General features: G+C 28.4%; 4 protein-coding genes and 1 long non-coding RNA gene across 15 annotated transcripts; 4 read left to right on the top strand and 1 right to left on the bottom strand.

The window, feature by feature from the left end:
• Window positions 1–588: 588 nt before the first annotated feature.
• LOC130663833 (RNA exonuclease 4) lies at window positions 589–2,117 on the top strand. The gene is made up of 3 exons (XM_057463330.1): window positions 589–745; window positions 816–1,251; window positions 1,339–2,117. The coding sequence occupies exons 2-3, from the start codon at window positions 973–975 to the stop codon at window positions 1,888–1,890; spliced, it is 831 nt and encodes a 276-aa protein (XP_057319313.1). The 5' UTR covers window positions 589–745; window positions 816–972; the 3' UTR covers window positions 1,891–2,117.
• Window positions 2,118–2,465: 348 nt separating this feature from the next.
• On the top strand, window positions 2,466–5,457 carry LOC130663831 (uncharacterized). 5 transcript variants are annotated; one of them, XM_057463325.1, is made up of 8 exons: window positions 2,466–2,786; window positions 3,115–3,168; window positions 3,299–3,519; window positions 3,597–3,735; window positions 3,807–4,199; window positions 4,288–4,375; window positions 4,459–4,622; window positions 5,075–5,457. In XM_057463325.1, exons 3-8 carry the CDS (start codon window positions 3,299–3,301, stop codon window positions 5,381–5,383), a joined length of 1,314 nt encoding a protein of 437 aa, XP_057319308.1. In that variant the 5' UTR covers window positions 2,466–2,786; window positions 3,115–3,168; the 3' UTR covers window positions 5,384–5,457. The 5 variants fall into 5 exon arrangements, with proteins under 5 accessions (XP_057319308.1, XP_057319307.1, XP_057319309.1 ...); XM_057463324.1 differs by having other exon boundaries at window positions 3,039–3,168; XM_057463326.1 differs by lacking the exon at window positions 3,115–3,168.
• LOC130663838 (uncharacterized) lies at window positions 5,249–5,986 on the bottom strand. The gene is made up of 3 exons (XR_008989259.1): window positions 5,762–5,986; window positions 5,452–5,595; window positions 5,249–5,377 (listed from the first exon to the last, which is right to left on the bottom strand). It is a non-coding gene; the product is annotated as an uncharacterized LOC130663838 (long non-coding RNA).
• Window positions 5,987–7,454: 1,468 nt separating this feature from the next.
• Window positions 7,455–10,470, top strand: LOC130663832 (small glutamine-rich tetratricopeptide repeat-containing protein alpha-like). 2 transcript variants are annotated; one of them, XM_057463329.1, is made up of 5 exons: window positions 7,455–7,569; window positions 7,725–7,762; window positions 8,254–8,576; window positions 9,199–9,672; window positions 9,753–10,470. In XM_057463329.1, exons 3-5 carry the CDS (start codon window positions 8,257–8,259, stop codon window positions 9,862–9,864), a joined length of 906 nt encoding a protein of 301 aa, XP_057319312.1. In that variant the 5' UTR covers window positions 7,455–7,569; window positions 7,725–7,762; window positions 8,254–8,256; the 3' UTR covers window positions 9,865–10,470. The 2 variants fall into 2 exon arrangements, with proteins under 2 accessions (XP_057319312.1, XP_057319311.1); XM_057463328.1 differs by having other exon boundaries at window positions 7,516–7,762.
• Window positions 10,471–10,596: 126 nt separating this feature from the next.
• Window positions 10,597–17,723, top strand: LOC130663834 (ras-like GTP-binding protein Rho1). 6 transcript variants are annotated; one of them, XM_057463331.1, is made up of 5 exons: window positions 10,597–10,733; window positions 13,190–13,354; window positions 15,052–15,212; window positions 15,623–16,006; window positions 16,111–17,723. In XM_057463331.1, the coding sequence occupies exons 2-5, from the start codon at window positions 13,297–13,299 to the stop codon at window positions 16,147–16,149; spliced, it is 642 nt and encodes a 213-aa protein (XP_057319314.1). In that variant the 5' UTR covers window positions 10,597–10,733; window positions 13,190–13,296; the 3' UTR covers window positions 16,150–17,723. The 6 variants fall into 6 exon arrangements, with proteins under 6 accessions (XP_057319314.1, XP_057319315.1, XP_057319318.1 ...); XM_057463334.1 differs by lacking the exons at window positions 10,597–10,733; window positions 13,190–13,354 and adding exons at window positions 10,755–11,083; window positions 11,161–11,241; XM_057463332.1 differs by lacking the exon at window positions 13,190–13,354 and having other exon boundaries at window positions 10,598–10,733.
• Window positions 17,724–19,243: the final 1,520 nt, after the last annotated feature.

Below are 19,243 nucleotides of genomic sequence, written 5' to 3'. Positions count from 1 at the left end.
AGAAACAATAAAATTTGAATTTGTCAGCTACTGTCAGTATTGTAAAAATTTATTATACTTATCGATTAATTAATAATGATTATAATTGGCAGCTAAAAATGATTGCTAAGAATCAGCATGAAAATCATGAGTGTAATGGAGCTAACTGTCAATTTAAAAAATTTAAAAATAAGTCAATGAAGTGAAAATCGAATAAAATAAAAAAATGCACATTTATAGAATTTGAAAATCAGTATATGCATTTTTATTATTTTTTATTTTTTAATTCGTTTATTTGTAGTTTAAAATTCATCTTGTCTGCTACATTCACACATATGAAAGTCATGAGTGTGAATGTAGCAGATTTTAATTTATGAATTAAAAATGAATGAATGAATTAATTAATTCAAATAATGAAATTTAAAAAAATACGCGTACTGATTTTTAAATTATCTAAGTACGTATTTTTCAAATTTTATTCCATTTATTTATTTAAAAATTTCAAAAACTGTCAGTTGTCAGCTACATTTACTCATATGAAAATCACCTTAAACTCGACCGCGTTTCTCTGATGATAAAAAAGTCTTCTTTTTTTTACGATTAAAAAAAAAGTAACTGGTAATTGGTCTGATACCCTAACCAAAAAAATTAAAAAAATACGTTACGAAATAAAAATTAGTTAAAAATTATTAATGAGTAAAAATAAATATTTATAAAACGGACATATTTAGAAAAAAAAAAAAATCTAAATGTATTTGACAATGAGGTGAGTATATATATATTTTGTTGATTATAAATTGTTTTATCGTCGTAACACAATAATTGTATTGTTACAGATGGATTTGCTTGTTAAGTAAAATTATTAGTTGATAAAAAGTAAAAGTTTGCTAGACAAAATTGTTATCTCAGTAGTTTGAGTAAATTAAAAAAAATTAAGTCTATGATAAAAGTAAGTAAATAAACACACGTGGGTAGATCAAGGTTAGATGTTCGATGTTATCAAAAATGATGAATCCTGAGGCTGCTAAATCTTATATCCAAGCCAATTACAAGAGAAAAAATCCAGGAGATTCAAAAGAAGAAAATTCGGATTCAAAAAGTTCTCAGGGGGACAAAAATAATTCTGGAGTCAATACCAATTGGGACAAATTCCGAGATATTGTTAATCATCAATCTGCGACATCAAAGACTCCGCCCAAAAGACCTTTCAAAGGCTCGGGCAGTTCACAAACTGACAAGAAAAAGTCCAGAGCTTTGCCATTAAATGGGCATGTAAGATTTTTTATTTAAAGAATTTAAATCATGATAATTAACTAGTCGTTTAATTCAACAATTACCTAAAATAATTTATAATTACAGAGTGAAAATAAAAGTGGAAGAGCTGACATGAACCTCGAGAACATGACGTTAACAAAACACGTAGCAATAGATTGCGAAATGGTGGGCATTGGAGATGGGATTGAGAGTATGCTAGCTCGTGTGTCCATAGTAAATCGTCACGGGGCTTGTATTTATGATAAATATGTAAAACCTCGGGAGACAGTACGCGATTACAGGACAGCTGTCAGTGGAATCCGTCCTCAAGATCTTCAGAACGGTGAAGATTTTACCGTAGTACAAAATGAAGTCGCAGAAATGCTGAAAGGCCGAATTTTAGTTGGTCATGCATTAAAAAATGATCTCGCTGTACTATTTTTATCTCATCCAAAAAAACATTTACGTGATACATCGCGGTACCCTTTGTTTAGACGCGTTTCCAAAGGCAATACACCGAGTTTAAAAAAGCTGGCTGCCGAATTACTGGGTATTGACATCCAAACTGGGGAACACAATTCCGTTGAAGATGCGAGAATCGCTATGGAACTTTATGTTCTATACAAAAATCAATGGGAATCTGATCTTTATCACTGATAATTTGCTTAGGTCTTAAATGTATCACTATTATTATTATTATAATTATTAATTTAACTAAATGAAGAAAAGAAAAAAGTATTTTCTGAATTACTTAATAAGCTTAAGTTAAATATAACAATAAATAATTATTCTAATTGTATAAAGTCTGTAAAATTAGTTAAGTCGCGTGGAAATATCGTTAAAGTTATCGATGAATAATAAAAGTTAATTTTTTTACTATTAAATCATTTTTACTGATGGTAATTTTAATGTTCAATCCATTGTCTGAATAACACTTTATTTAAATAAGTCCACAGTATATATTTTTATAATAAGTTATGTGATAAGTTATTTTAAATTCATTCTGTGAGAATCTAAGGTCAACAAGGGAGTCTTAATCATCTATACTTTATTTTTTACTATCAGTCTTATCAATTATTCTCCATATTTATCAATACGCCAATTAAATCATAGCACAAAGATAAAAATTATTCATTTTATTATCAAAATAAGTAGAGGGGGAACCAAATTTTTCTATGATTGAAAACCTGAGTGATATTAATCATCCAGTAATTTTAGATTTAGTTAATGAAATTACTCCGTGATTGTTTTAAATTACGCGGAAATTAAAATACATTATTTTTTTTTAAATTAATTAATTAAATTATGAGGAAAATTATTGAGGATGTTTCAAGATCTATTGGGAATCTCTGATTAAAAACTCCTATTGAATCTGATTTGAATTCAATCGTTTTTCTGTCAGATTCAATCGTAAAACAATTATTTTTTTTCCTATAAACTTTCTAATTTCCGATTGACTTTCGATCGGATTAATTCGGAACTTTCCAATGATATTCAATTAGAATTTTTCAATCGGAGTTTTTATCAGGGATTTTATTGATGATGTCACTAAGGTAATTATTATTTTAAAATAAATCATAATTAATTTTTTGTAAACCAGATATTAAAAATATTAAATCAAGATTTTTTTCTTCTGAAAGTTATTAGAAATTAAAATTTTAAATTTATTTGAATGTCGACTATTAATTTTAGTGTATTTTTTACTCAATTGCAACATAGCGCCTGGTCTAAATTAGTAATTTATCCGGTTGTAAACTAATTTATTTTCTTATTCTCTTCATGAGTAAAAAAAATAAAATCAACAGATAGAACGCTACCACTGATATATTACAAGAATTAAGAAACAAGTTGCAGCTATCTAATTTGATATGATCCCTGCAGCTCGGACAAGTGATTGCAACACAAGTGAAAAGAAGTACCAGTCGGATACCACCAGTACGTTCATTTTCTCCTACCTCACACTCTAACTTTAGTTTAAGCTGTGCGGGCAATTGAATTAGATCATAACTGTATCGATAATATTAAGCGTTTTGATATTTATTTTATATATAAATATATTATTAAGATGCGTATAGCGATAGTTGGCGCAGGAAGCGCTGGATTAGCAGCACTTCGTCACGTAGTTCTTCTTCTCGCAGCTGAAAATACTCAAAGTCAGGGTAAAATTACTCAAGTCGTTTGTTACGAGAAGACGAACCAGGTTGGTGGTACTTGGGTTTATACAACAGAGATTGGTGTTGATCATTATGGACTGCCCATTCATTCGAGTATGTACGATAGTCTTCGGTAAGTCCAAGTCTTTGTCATCAATCTAAAAGGTTTCAAAAGTTTAATATAATTTATTTACTCATCAATTAACGCAGGACTAATTTACCAAAAGAAGTTATGGGCTATCCAGATTTCCCAGTACCAGAGAACACGAAGAGTTATCTGACAAGGACAGAAATTCTTGATTTTCTTAACAACTACTGCGATCACTTTAAATTACGTTCATATATTAAAGTACACTTTTGTTTTTTCAAATAAATGGTCGATTATTGGGATGATTAATTAATTGTGCTGATGGTTTTTAGTTCCGTCATAATGTCCAGTGCATTGAACCATCAGCGAAACCTGAAGACAACCAGGTGCCTGGTTCATCGACCAAATGGACAGTGTCAGTTAAAAATTTGGAAACTGGCTTAGTGAGCAATGAAATTTTCGACGCAGTCATGGTCTGCAATGGACATTATTTTGAACCGAGTATCCCAATCATTGAAGGACATGACAAATTTAAAGGACTGCAGCTGCATAGTCATGATTACCGAGTGCCTGAAACTTTTGCCAATAAAACGGTTGTCGTAGTTGGTGCTGGGCCTTCGGGAATGGATCTTGCTTTGGAGATATCGAGCAAGGCCAAGCAAGTTGTTTTGAGTCATCACAGTCGCGATCCTATTCATACTGTCTTTCCTGAAAATGTTATTCAGGTAATTACTAATTGTTAATTTTCATTGTCACCTGAAATTTTTCATTTAAAAACTACTGATAGTAAGGAATATTAATTTATTTTTTTAGAAACCAGATATTACAAGAATTGAAGAGAAAGAACTCGTCTTCTCTAACGGAGACCGTCAAAATGTTGATGTTATTTTCTACTGTACAGGTAAAATAAATGAATAATTCAAATACTAATTATGGATATATATGTATATATATTTAATTTACTTGGTTTTGTATTTTTATAAGGATACAAGTACAGTTTTCCTTTCTTGGCTAAAAGTTGTGGCGTAAAAGTTGATTCAAATATGGTAACACCACTTTGGAAGCATTTGTTATCCGTTGAAAATCCAACACTTGCTCTTGTCGGTTTACCATTTTATGTTTGCGCTTTCAGTATGTTTGATCTTCAGGTACACTAATTTTAAATTTATAATTTGATAATCTTTTTATGATACCAGAATTGAAACTTGAAGTTTCAGTGTCTCTACGCCAGTCGTAACAAGATAATTTCAGTCCAATGCCGCGAATTAATATCAGGAAACGCGTAAATTGTGTATGTCTTCGTCAGCGGGCAGAAACAAACTCGTTTCGACCCTTGGAACAAACAAAAAAAAGTTTCTGCCCGCTGACTGAAGGCTTACGACTATTGACGCTTACGCTAATAGTTGATGACACCATTAGTCGAAAATTAACTTGTTTCTGACTGGCTGCTGACACTGAAACTTTGAGTTCCAATGCAGGCAATCAGAATGAAACAGGATTTCAGACTGCGGGTGATGTCAGCCAACATCATCCTGGTCTGAAATCGTTCTTTCATCCCTAGCCACACAATAAGTCTATAACTCAACTATTTTAACTCCAGGTTCGATTTATACTAAAGTTTTGGACAAATGAAAAACAATTACCTAGCAAAGAAGCGATGCTCGCTGAAGAAGCAGCCGAGTTGCAGAAAAAACTAGACAAAGGTTTAGGGAAACGTCATTTCCATATGATGGGGCCAGAACAAGGAAACTACTACGACGATTTAGCAAAAACTGCTGGAATAACTCCTCTGCCTCCAGTGCTAACGAAACTTCATAACGAAAGCAGTATGCGGTTTCTCGATGATCTTGTTCATTATCGCGAAGATCGTTACAGAATTCTCGACGATTTTAATTACGTCCAACTATAAAAATATATCAGTAAATTATATTTGATAAATTGTTTTACGTTTTTTAAAAAATAAAATTATAATTTTACGCAATAAAAAAATGTGTCTTCAAATTTATTCAACTCAAAAAATATACTTTGCTTCGATGATGATGATGATGATGATGATGATGATGAGGTAAGAAGTTAGAATGTGTACCCAAGTGACCAAATTTTAACTTGTTGCTGAAAAAACTAACATTCAAAGTGACATTTTATTTTGCCTTCAAAAAATTCAAATGATTCAAATCGAGCGCAATTTTTTAAGCGAATGAACTTTGATAAAAACTGGATATTATTCATTTAATATCAAAATTAATTTTCGAGTCAGTAAAATTTTCAAAAATTAATTATCTATTACCTCCTTATTATGGTTGTGGAGCAATCGCAGCTTTTGAAAGAGCAATTAATTGGCGGAGTTTTATTAAAATTTAAAAAATTCCGCGCTAACTTCTTCCGGTCTAAAATAACCATTTAAAAAAATAGGGGGCCAGAGCCATTGTCCAAAAGATATTCGTTCGATGCGAAATCTCCGAGATGCGACAAGTTGTCGAGTAAACAATCTCGTCGAAAAGAACTATCTATGACTAAACCAAAAGTTTAAAACTTCAAATCTGTAACAGTATAAATTTACGAAACAGAAAATTATCGAAAGAAAATTGTAAAATATAAATCACATCGAAATATGATTTACATAAAATAATTAGTATTAGAATAATAAATACTTGAATTGAAATAAATGAAAACATTCATTGTCATCGAAACAGAGTATATATAAAGTTCTATTATCTACAGATCGATTAAGTTCTACATTACCAACTTCCGTGGACAGTCAATAATACCAAAAACTATAATACCGACGACAGTTAATTGTACTCTTTATTGTTAGCAAAAAACAAAATCTGTTTTGAAAACAGATTGCTGTAATTAAAAAAGAACTAATTAATTAAATTTGTAAATTAATTGTGTAAGTTTATTTTAAATTAATAATTTAAAGATAAACCCTGGTAAACTGTAAATACATTTTTTTTTGTTTTTTTTTTTTTTGTTGCGATTTCATGTGTTTTAAAATAATATCATATATCTAACTAATTGATTTGTTTAAATAATGAAAAAATTCAATTAGATTTATAGAGAAGATAATTTTTATTACAACAATTTCTATCGCATAAGAAATGATCAATACAAAATTCTGTAGATATTTTTTTTTCTCAATAAATCAGATACATAAAAAAATTGAACATTAGAAAATTATTATAAAAATTCTTTTATGTAAACATTTTTCAAGACCAAATGTTCGTGCTTATAATTACACATAATTAAAAAATGGAAATTAAATAATAAACTTGAAAACATAGTTAGTTGAATTAAAATAAGGTATTGGCACACTCAGTGCACATTTGTATGTGAAGAGATGGTTAGATATATGATATTATTTTTTAAAACACATGAAATCGCAACTAAAAAAAAAAAAACAGAAAAAAAATGTATTTACAGTGTACCAGGGTTTATCTTTAAATTATTAATTTAAAATAAACTTACACAATTAATTTACAAATTTAATTAATTAGTTCTTTTTTAATTACAGCAATCTGTTTTCAAAACAGATTTTGTTTTTTGCTAACAATAAAGAGTACAATTAACTGTCGTCGGTATTATAGTTTTTGGTGTTATTGACTGTCCACGGAAGTTGGTAATGTAGAACTTAATCGATCTGTAGATAATAGAACTTTATATATACTCTGTTTCGATGACAATGAATGTTTTCATTTATTTCAATTCAAGTATTTATTATTCTAATACTAATTATTTTATGTAAATCATATTTCGATGTGATTTATATTTTACAATTTTCTTTCGATAATTTTCTGTTTCGTAAATTTATACTGTTACAGATTTGAAGTTTTAAACTTTTGGTTTAGTCATAGATAGTTGTTTTCGACGAGATTGTTTACTCGACAACTTGTCGCATCTCAGAGATTTCGCATCGAACGAATATCTTTTGGACAATGGCTCTGGCCCCCAAAAAATATAGAGAATTAACTATGCGCGCATTGACACTTTGCTCAATCGATAAATTTTTCTGCTTCAACTCTAACCCATAAAAAAAAATAAAATAAAATCATTTGGAAAAAAGAGACGTGGAAAGCTTTAGTTACTCACACACCGGTAAATAAATTAACAAATTATACATAATTACTTTTTTTAAAAATTAATAGTTACCAGATCCATAAATCGATTGTTGGGAATAATATTTAAAATTTATGACTGAGTTATAATTTAAATATTTTCAATAAAATATTTCACTAATTATTTTTTTCAAGTATCGACACAACGAATTGTTGACTGTACAAAACACCACGTAAGTTATTTATATTATTCAATTTAAAAACTTATTTATAAACTTACATTTAATTATCACTATAAACCAGTTGAATAAAATTTTTATTAAAGAGATCATGCATTTATTGTATTAATTGATTATATCGTAAAGTAGTTGCTGTAAGTTTAAAATATGAAGGTTATGTAAAGAAAAAAAATATATATTTACAATGATAAGGCATGATTGTTGATACACATTACTGATAATTTATTTATCTATTTATTTATTGGCTAATAATTATGATCCTGAAGTTAACCGCCGTCCAATAATTTTTGAATTTTTTTTTAAACAATAATTTATAAAAAAAAAATATTTGAAAAAATTGCACCTATAATATTTAAAATTTTCTACACGTGCATATTTTTTGTAATTGATTTGTTGAAAAAAAAAATCAAAAAATTATTAACTGTCTGCTAACTTCAGGATCATTAATAATTGTAGTGTATGTTATTATTTTATTTGAATTACAGATAATGGCGGTAAAAGGGCTGGTTGCTAGTATTATTAAGTTTTTGATGCAACAATTAGAGGAAGGTGATATCACAGCAGACTCACGTGAAAGTCTTGAGGTTGCTATTCAATGTTTAGAGAGTGCGTACAATGTCCAAGCTGATGATTCACCAGCGAATTTTGATTTACTTAATAGCTACAAAACAGCTGTAGAAAATTTAATAACATTGCCAGCGGGTGAAGCGACGCCTGAAGAAAAAGCTGAAGCTGAAAAATATAAAAACGAGGGCAATAATTTAATGGGTAAAGGAAACGTTGAAGAAGCTATTGAACATTATACCAAGTACGTTTGTTTTATTTAACGATGTAATTATATTTAGTATAAACAGGTCTATCTAAAGTTCAGATAAATAGTAAATTGTGTGACTAGGGGTGAAAGAACGATTTCAGACCAGGGTGAAGTTGGCTGACATCACCCGCAGTCTGAAATTCTGTTTCATTCTGATTCCCTGCATTGGAACTTCAGTTTCAGTGTCAGCAGTCAGTCAGAAACAAGTTAATTTTCAACCAATGGTGTCATCAACTATTAAATTGTCATTTGCAACTATTGAAAAAATGATAAGTATCAGAGTTTAAATTGCGGAAGCCTTCAGTCAGAGGGTAGAAACTTTATTTGTTTGTTCCCAAGGGACGAAACGAGTTTGTTTCTGCCCGCTGACGAAGACATTCACAATTTACGCGTTTGCTGATGTTAATTCGCGGCATGGGACTGAAATTATCTTATTACGACTGGCGTAGAGACACTGAAACTTCAAGTTTCGATCCTGGTATCATGAAAAATTTTTTTTTTAAATTAATCAGAACATCGAAGACTTTCTACAGGAAGTTGTAATTTGGGTAGACTTGTCTACTGCTTCTTAATAAAATAATTGCAATATAAATTGATGACATTATATATTTTTTAGGGCCATAAAATTAGATGGACGTAATGCTGTATATTATTGTAATCGGGCAGCAGCTTATAGTAAAATAAATAATCATCGCGAAGCAATAAAAGACTGCAAGACAGCATTGGTGATTGATAAAAAATATAGCAAAGCTTATGGACGAATGGGATTGGCATACTCGAGTTTGAATGAACACAAAGAGGCCAAAGAGTGTTACGAGAAAGCGTTGGAATTAGAACCGACCAACGAGAGCTATAAAAATAATTTGCATTTAACAGAAGAAAAACTAGCACAGCAGGGTGTCAGTAATATTGGCCTTGGTGGCGCTGGTAACGCTGCTGGTTTCCCAGATATGAGCACCCTGCTCTCACACCCTGTGTTGATGAACATGGCCAGACAAATGCTGGCCGATCCTGGAATGCAGACGGTCATGAGTGACTTTATGAGCGGCAATGTTGAGTCCAACGACCGTATGGAAGCTCTGATCCAAGCGTAATTAATATTTTTTTTTCTTATTGCATTAATTTTATTTTAAATGACCAATTAATTAATGTTTTTTTATTTATTTACAGAGGACAGCAATTAGCACAACAAATGCAAAGTGCCAATCCAGAATTAATTGATTTATTGAGAAGACAAATGGGCGGCAACCCAAATGATCCAGATCCTCCACAACAAAATTGAATAAAATCACATAGATTGATATCGATTTATATAATTGGTGATAAACGCAGGCTACTGTAAAAAGAAAAAGTTTTTTTAAATCTTTTTTAAGTAGTCGCCTGGATTTTTTTTAACTATCAGTTTTTTTTGATTAAATAATTTATATTATATACATTTGGATTATTAAAAAAAATTTGGTCTCCATGTATCCACATTGTTAACAAATATATAGAAATCAATACGTAATTTAGTTTAAACCAACAGTTCGTTTTTTTTCTCTCTAGCATTTGCACAATAAATTCAAATTTTTTTGACGTTTTTATTTCAAATTCGTAACTATTTTTTTTTTGAAATTTTTATATTTATGTCAGACATTAGAATTTTATATCTTTCATCTGAAAATTTGTTTTCAAGGGCAGCGACTTTCAGAACTTTTTAAACAAAAGTTTAAACTTTTAAAATCTCCCGCCAGACCGCATCTGCGCATAATCAAATTAAACTCCGCGTCGCCTTCAGATGTCACTGAGGACTTTAATCAAAATTGTTATTAACAAAACCAATAAACATTTAACAGTAAAACAATTGTTATCCAACTTCTAGAACAATAAAAAAACAATTACAAACAAACCGAAACTCATTCCAAGAATTCCAACCCCGCGCAAGATGATTTTCTCCTTAATTCCAAGTGTCATCCACTGTTTCAAACTTAATTTCTAAAAAAAAAAAAAATAAATAAATACACAAATAAAAAGTAAACGCTTCAAAATGGACGTATCCGGTATTGAGTTTAGAGCGCCCCCCACTTTTAGTATTAGCGGCTAACTCAACAGATTGAGGTGTGGCCAGAGAAGGCAGCCATTTTCTTGACTATCTGTCGCATAAGATATCAGGTAAATACGCAATTAATTGTTAAAAAAACGTTGACTGAAGTATTGCACGGTTGTGTTGTGTTGTGTGTATTATTATTTAACCGGTACTACGTGGATTATTAATTACATATACCGGTACCGTCCAAAAATATTTTAAAAAAGTAACTTTATTTTTTAAAAATTCAAGTCGCTGAATCGGGCTGTAGAAGCAGGATACTTTTTTTTTTATTTTTATTTCGTACGAATGCAAAGAGCTGGGGGAGTGCCATGCGTATGCAGCAGTTGCTCAGAAACTTTATTTCACAAGACTCAATCAACAAGCGACAGCTAATTTATTAAATTAACAATATCATCGTCAAATATTTAATTGCGTGCGTGTTGTTATTATTATCATCATTAACAGTATTATTATTATCATTATTATTATTATTATTATTATTATTTGAAGGCTTTGTAACCGCGGATTGGAGTGCCCTCGAGCTTTTTAAAAGATCAAACATAAAAAAATCATTTTTTTATACATAGTTGAGTAAGTAAATCGTCACCGTGGCTTAAGACCTCTGCGTCGCCATCCTACTCCAATCTCCTCTGTCTGTCTCTGTCTCTCTTGTTCTCTTTCTCTTATTTTATCATCCATCTTTTTCTAATCATATATGTACATTTATTTAGCGAATTGTTAAGACACTTCCGGTCGCGATAGTTTACTCAATTAATAAATTAATTAATTTATTTATATTTAAATAAATAAATTAATTTTAAAAAATCATTTATACAACCGACAGGTTTAAATTCTCTTACTCGCTCATTCTTATTTCTCTTTCTCTTTTATTCTCTTACATACATTACCAGTCTTTCTCTTTTCCTCACATCCGCAACCCAGTCAATCGTTTGTAGCGAAAAAATAAAAAAAAAAAACTTCGTGGAATACTGACGTAAGTAAAAATTTTTCTCTTCACGTCCATATATCCCGCTGGTGGCTAGAGTGATATCGAATCATTCATGCGCTTCTCTTCTCGATTATCATTCTTTATATTATTTTTTATACTTATATTTAATTGAATCATTCGACGGAAATAGTAACACGAGAGAGAAATAATATTGTGTGTATGTATGTGTGTACTTGCTACGTAAAATGTTTTATGTACTGTCAAATGGTGAAATTAAAACAAATCCGGCACGTTAATACATCGTTTCACTGTTGCATGAACGTATTTTTTTATTTAATATTATTTATTATTACGAAACCTGTGTCGATTGATCACATTTATTGTTATTTATTACAATACACTTATATTAATAATTATTATTATTTTTTTAATTTTTAAATTTAGGCGCTTTAATTTTTTATTAACAAGAGAGTGCATGGATTTAATACCTCGGCATGAGTTGTCGAGTCTACAAGTTATTTAAAAATACTCATGACTTAATAATTATAATCAGCAATAAAACCAAGTACTTGTTAATTAAAAATATAATTATTATTTGCTGATTAAATTTCTACTTTACTTGGGATACTGAAGTTAGCCGATGTCTAATAATTTTTGAATTTTTTTTTAAACAATAAATTATAAAAAAAAAAATATTTGAAAAAATTGTACTTATAGTTTTTTAAATTCTCTACATGTACATATTTTTAGTTTTTTTTTTTTGTATTTGATTTGTTGAAAAAAAAATCCGAAAATTATTAATTGTCTGCTAATTTACGATACTGAAGTCAGCCAACGTCTAATAATTTTTGGGTTTTTTTTTAAACAATAAATTATAAAAAAACAAATATTTGGAAAAATTGTACTTATAGTTTTTTAAATTCTCTACATGTGCATATGTTTAGTTTTTTTTTTCTTTGTATTTGATTTGTTGAAAAAAAAATGCGAAAATTATTAATTGTCTGCTAATTAACGATACTGAAGTCAGCCAGCGTCTAATAATTTTTGGGTTTTTTTTTAAACAATAAATTATAAAAAAAAAATATTGGAAAAAATTGTACTTATAGTTTTTTTAATTCTCTACATGTACATATTTTTAGTTTTTTTTTTTTTGTATTTGATTTGTTGAAAAAAAAATCTGAAATTTTTAATTGTCTGTTAACTTCATCATCTTTACTTTTATAATTTGATAATAAATATTTAAAGTCTTAAAAGCTTAATAATTAAAAAAAAAACAACCTGTGGACTCTTAACTTGATAGCAAAAGATTAATCGTTGAAAAGTTATCAGTGTAGATTAATCTTTGATGATAAAATCCCCCTGTTTTATTAATAATTTATAAATATCTTAATACTTAAAGACAACATTGAAGTTGTTTAATAAAATTACGAGTAATTATTTAGTTATTACTCACTAGATATTTTAAAAAACAAGTGTTGCACTATATTGTTAATTAAAGTACTTATTTAATGAACTACACAAAATTACCACACTATTTAATCATTAAATTGTGTTACCCTTTATTACAAATTAATTATCTTGTCGTATCAGAACTTCATCTCGCAGCTCGGCTCTGTCTCTACCCGTTCTAACATCAAATAAATGTCCAATTAAAACAGAGACGGTGATAACTCAAATTCGAAAGACTAAAAACAGTGATGGGATGCATTGTGGGCCGAACCCTCGGTCCAGACGATACCGGGTACCCTGGATCAGGTACGACCCAGCAAACTAATCTTTTCTCAACAACAACCACAACAACATTTAAAACCCTGTAGTTTTATACAAAACAAAACAATTATCAATCACCAGTTATTATTCCCAATAGTTATGTTTATTATTTTTTAATTAACGTATCAGTAGATTGCACAGTATTGACAATTTTATTATTTATTTACACAGAAAAAAAATTTTGTAAATACAAATAAATTCTTGAGCCGAGAAATTTATTTATTGCAAATTTACAATAAAGTTCCTTGAATGAGTGAATGAAGCAGACATCAGACAAATTTAAAATTATAAATATATAGAGTAAATAATTAAAAAAATAATATTTATAAAAAATGCATTTATTAATTTTGAAATTTTTTAAATTTCATTTTATTAATTATTTACTCTATTTATTTGTAATTTTAAATTTGTCTGCTACATTCACACTCATTACTTACGACACTGAATTACCCAACGTCCAATAATTCTTTGATTTTTTCAAAAACGACAATTTAAAAATTTAAAAAATTGCACTGATAGGTTTTTTAATTTTCTACATGTGCATATTTTTGTTTTAATTTTTTTTTTTAATTGACTTGTTGAAAAAAAAAACCAAAATTGTTAATTGTCTTCTAACTTCAGGATCATCATTTCTTTGACTAAAAAAAAAACTAACATTTTTTTTTTGCTGTAATTGTGAAAAAAATTTTTTTTTTTAAATTAACAAAAATTAAAAATTTTTATTAAAAAATTTGTTAAAAAAAAAACTTATAATTTTTTCAGCAAAAAAAAAATTTACAGGAAATTTTCAGTAAATTAATTTCTTGAGTACGAATCCAATTTTTAAAAAAATTTTTTCTGTACTCAAATTTAAAAATAAGACATTTGATTTATTATTTATCAGCAAAATTTCTTTCCTTAGGACAAAAATTACCTTTGTAATTAACATTGTAATTAAATAAATTAATACCTCGTATGTAATTGGATTGTATCCCATTAGCATGCTTAATTAAAATTAAAATATATCATATTAATAATGTTATTGGTACCTATAGATATATATTTATATAAATAGATTTCCTGAATAATATTTAACTATGACAACATGAGAGTATAATTGAATGATTGATTTTGTTATTGCTGGGCTTGCTTTTACTCTGTTCACTTACTCTGGCTATTAAATCGATACATACACTCTAGGTTTACTATTATTATTTATATTAAATGGAGTCTATAGGTATTTTCATTTGCTATTAAGCTCTTCGTAGTATCGATAAAATAATAAATTTATTTTATTTAATAACGAGTTTTAAGATAAATTTATTTATATTTAGCAATTTAATTATTCAAGGACATGTTTAATTGTTTTGTGCAACGTCACAAAATTTTATTGGAATTAGTTGTAATGTAAATATTTAATTTATGATAATAATAATGATAATGATAATGATAACTATAATTAGTAGCTGGGGGTGCTCCAAAAAATTGCTAGCATGTTATAGTAACGGCAATCGGCGGATTTATTATCATGTTTTATAAAATAAGTGTACATAAAATGTAGATAAATATTTAAAATGTGATTGTGAAATGAGCGTTTGATGTTTGAATGAATCATGGCTTTAAAAATGCTGTGATTAATTTTTCATTATTATTTATTCAGTATAAATATTAATCATTTAATTGAAATTTTTTTTACTTGACAGGTTTCATGGCGGCCATTAGAAAGAAATTAGTAATTGTGGGCGATGGTGCCTGTGGTAAAACTTGTCTGCTGATAGTCTTCAGTAAAGATCAATTTCCTGAAGTATATGTCCCTACTGTTTTTGAAAATTATGTGGCAGATATTGAAGTTGACGGTAAACAGGTACGTTTTTTTTTTGTAATTTAATTATTACACTAAAAAATTTGCAAAGTGAACATGCATTGAATCTGGAGTAAATATGGAGCGGATGACTGGGTATTTATTTAATCCCCTTGGAGTAAAACTCAGTCCGAAGGGAGTTCATATTAATATTGAAATTCTGGTTCGGAGTGAAATCAGCTCCTAAAGGGAATGCGAATTTAAATAAAATCCAGATCACTCCGAAATCACTCATCTGAAAAAATAAACTCCCTATTTACTTTGAATACAGAGTTATTTTTTCTAAAACTCCGGAACTCCGAGTGACGAAGTGAGTTCGGATTTGAATAAAATCTGGAAGTCACTCCCGATTTTTTACAGTGTAATTATATTTATTTATTTGCTAATTGATGATGCTGATGATTGTATGATAGGTGGAATTGGCACTATGGGATACAGCAGGACAAGAAGATTATGACAGGCTACGTCCATTGTCGTATCCAGATACAGACGTAATATTGATGTGTTTCTCTATCGACAGTCCCGATTCACTAGAGAACATTCCCGAGAAGTGGACGCCCGAGGTGAAACACTTTTGTCCAAATGTTCCGATAATTCTCGTCGGTAACAAAAAGGATTTGCGCAATGACCCAGGCACGATTAAAGAGCTTGGAAAAATGAAACAGGAGCCGGTTAAACCTGAAGAGGGACGGACTATGGCTGAAAAAATAAATGCTTTCGCTTACCTCGAGTGTTCCGCTAAGAGTAAGGAAGGTGTCAGAGAGGTATTTGAAACAGCAACACGAGCTGCGCTACAGGTAATTCATTATTTTCAATTACTTATTACTCATATCACTAATTTATTACCCCGACATTTTATTTATCGTCATCTATGTATATAAATATTATTAATTATCCGTAGGTTAAGAAGAAGAAAAAGGGCAAATGCAGGTTACTTTGAAGTGTGATGCAAGATGGGCCCGTATCCGCCGGGTGATTTAAAAAAAAACACAATAAATAAACATGAAAAAAAATAAAATAAATGAAATCTAAATAACAAAACAACAAGAAATTAAGGATACTAGCTGGACCGAAGCTAGTCGTAATGCCGGAGGCCCCTGCATATAAACTATAACATACTGATATCTTATCTTTTAATTACTTTACATATTAAAAATATTAAAATAAATAAAAAAAAAATCTAAATGATAAATGATAAATTTAATACGATCAACAATAGAAACATGTAAACGCAACGTCCAACCGGATAATACGAAAGCTAATCCGATTACTACTAATTAAACACAAAAACAGTAACAAAAACTATATACATAATTAATTAATTATTATTAAAGAAGGAAAAAATATAAAATAAAAAAAAGAAAAAAAGAAAAATGATTATTTCATACAATTGCACCAATCGACGATGGTCCGAGATTTTTTCGTACATTAGCGCGCATGTCCTCGTCTAATCCACGTGTGTAATAATGCCATGTATGTATGTACTGTCTACGTTAATTCACGTGTGTCTGTCTGCCCTGTAGCGTGAGTGCGCGTATCTTACGTATAATCTTGTGCGTATATCGCATACTTTATTATTATAAAACATTAAAAATATTAACAAAACAAAATAACAAAAGACTATTATATTTATATTAATTAATTGTAATTCTCTTTTTAAACGCTGGCGAAATGTGCTTCATATTTTCATTATTATTATTAATTTTTTTTTTTGAGCTTCACGGAAATTTTGTCTCAATTAAACATTGCGACAAAATTCAGAAAATCTTAATTTAATTAAATTATATTAATAATATGATACTATATATATACATATGTATGTGTATACATATATATTAATATTAAAAGATAATGAGATTTATTTTTTGTCATTACTACTGTAAACTGTATGTCATTATAGCTTCTGTGTGGCTCTTTGTATTTTTTATTTTTCTTTTTTCTTAATTATCTGCCGTTTTTTTTTTTTTTTTTTTTATAAAATGTTACCCAGCTATTTTAAATTATGATAAAGTAACAAAAGAAATTGATGTTTAAATGAATGTATTGGCGATTTATAAATTAACAACAATAACATTTGAGATAAATTAAAAAAAAAGAAAGAATGAAGAAAGAAAATAAAAAAGTAAATTTATCAGTAACCTTTTAATATAAAGTATAACAAGTAAAGTCTTTTATAATATTTAAATAGGGCAGTGCTAAAATATTAAGTACGAAACCGTGGATTTTTTTACTCCACATTTTCTGATACTGAACTTTTAAAATGAAAATAAATTTTTACAATTTATTATATTATATTTTTTTTTTTCGTATTGTCAATCAATAAATCTTTTAATAAAAAAAATAATTAATGATAACAATATAAAAAAATAAGGCTTTTTGTCAAATGAACGTGAATAGACTATCGGTCGTTTCGATTTAAGATATCAAGTAGGCTAAATGTATTATTATAATTATTATTATTATTATTATTAATTAATTATTATGTTATTATTATATTATATTATTGTAATACGACACTAACATAAAAAAACAAAAAAATTGTAATAGCGGCTAATTATATTTATGTATTCCGAAAAAATTAATGCGTCCTTTTGTGTTAATCGCGTACTGCCGCGACTTCCAATTATCTTCCGTTTGCTTAATTACTTTTCTTTATTACTATTAATTAATGTAATTTTATTTCTAATATAATTTTTTTCTGTTTGGCTGATTATTTTTTTTTTATTAACTTTTAATTATTAAAAGTCAATATTACGCGTATATAAATAAATAAAAAATGTGGACTTTGATGACCGATATTGTGCACTATGTAGTCATGATTATTGCGTGACTTTGCCTGTCTCTTGCGCTTCTTAATAAGAGAAGTTTTATATATATATAATATTAATTAATTAATGAGCAAATAAATAAAGTATATAAATAATAAAAATAATCGATAGTGATACAAATCTTTGATAGATGACAAGCAATACGGAGTTGAAACGTATTGAGAAATGACTAATAAGGGAATCGTATAATAATTAATTAATTGAAATAAAACCGCGAACTTTTATTGTACTTTTGTTCTGAAATTGTGATATACCTCTTGTTCATTAGCCGCTCTATTGAATCGCGACACAATTGCTAAGAAAAGTATATTTTAAAAAATCAAAAAATCATTTTTTATCAATATTTTAAAAACTGATTTATTTTTTTTAAATGTCAGTATAAATTATTGTCTTTTATTATACTGCGTTACAACTTGTATTATTTTTACATACGTGAGTATGTTAATTTATGTGGAATAAAATGATACTGCAGTTAGTAGACAATTAACAATTTTAAGACTTTATTACAAAAAAACTAAAAAATGCACATGTAGAAAATTTAAAAAACTATTGGCGCAATTTTTCAAAATATTCTTTTTCTTATGATTTGTAGTTTTGACAAAAATTTGAAAGTTAGACGTCGGCTAACTTCAGTATCATGGAAAAATATAATGGAGCCAAACGCGATTTTCATCTCTACTTAAATCTAGAAATAAAAAGTTAAAAGGCTTTTAAAATTGCACTGTCACTGTTTTTTCTTTAAAAAAAATAATAATTAGTCATAAGGTAAAAGATCTAATTAATGACAGGATACCAATTATTGACATTTTGAAATTTATGAGTGTAAATGTCACTGACACGATTAGCAACTTTTCGAATTTTTGAATAAATAAATAAAATGTGAGTAGAAAAAAATGCGTATTTAGATGATTTAAAAATCTGCGCGCGCATTTTTTTAAATTCCATTTATTTAAAATTTATAAATTGTCTCATGTCTGCTATATTTACACTCATGTTTATTTAACTTTTTTAAATATTTTTAGTAGAAATTGTGTGACAAGGGAGTAAATAAAATCATTTCAGACCAGAGTGAAGTTTACTCGAGCCGAAGGTCAAGGCTGCCATCATACAAAGTCTAGATTTTTTTTTATGTGCCACACATTTTTTATAATTACCTGCAATGAAATTTTAAATTTCAAGTCTGAAGTCAGTTGATATCAGACAATT

The sequence above is a fragment of the Microplitis mediator genome, chromosome 2 (assembly GCF_029852145.1).
Source record: "Microplitis mediator isolate UGA2020A chromosome 2, iyMicMedi2.1, whole genome shotgun sequence".
Classification (NCBI taxonomy): Eukaryota; Metazoa; Arthropoda; class Insecta; order Hymenoptera; family Braconidae; genus Microplitis; species Microplitis mediator.
Note: the sequence above shows the minus strand (reverse complement) of the source record. Positions and strands in the feature narration are given on the sequence as shown.

Coding starts and splice junctions, on each gene's coding strand:
- LOC130663833 (XM_057463330.1), top strand. CDS start 973: ATGTTATCAAAAATGATGAATCCTGAGGCTGCTAAATCTTATATCCAA. Junction 1,252..1,338: donor CTTTGCCATTAAATGGGCAT/GTAAGATTTTTT, acceptor TTATAATTACAG/AGTGAAAATAAAAGTGGAAG.
- LOC130663831 (XM_057463326.1), top strand. CDS start 3,299: ATGCGTATAGCGATAGTTGGCGCAGGAAGCGCTGGATTAGCAGCACTT. Junction 3,520..3,596: donor AGTATGTACGATAGTCTTCG/GTAAGTCCAAGT, acceptor CAATTAACGCAG/GACTAATTTACCAAAAGAAG. Junction 3,736..3,806: donor AATTACGTTCATATATTAAA/GTACACTTTTGT, acceptor GATGGTTTTTAG/TTCCGTCATAATGTCCAGTG.
- LOC130663832 (XM_057463329.1), top strand. CDS start 8,257: ATGGCGGTAAAAGGGCTGGTTGCTAGTATTATTAAGTTTTTGATGCAA. Junction 8,577..9,198: donor GCTATTGAACATTATACCAA/GTACGTTTGTTT, acceptor TATATTTTTTAG/GGCCATAAAATTAGATGGAC. Junction 9,673..9,752: donor ATGGAAGCTCTGATCCAAGC/GTAATTAATATT, acceptor ATTTATTTACAG/AGGACAGCAATTAGCACAAC.
- LOC130663834 (XM_057463331.1), top strand. CDS start 13,297: ATGGGATGCATTGTGGGCCGAACCCTCGGTCCAGACGATACCGGGTAC. Junction 13,355..15,051: donor TACCGGGTACCCTGGATCAG/GTACGACCCAGC, acceptor TTTACTTGACAG/GTTTCATGGCGGCCATTAGA. Junction 16,007..16,110: donor CAACACGAGCTGCGCTACAG/GTAATTCATTAT, acceptor AATTATCCGTAG/GTTAAGAAGAAGAAAAAGGG.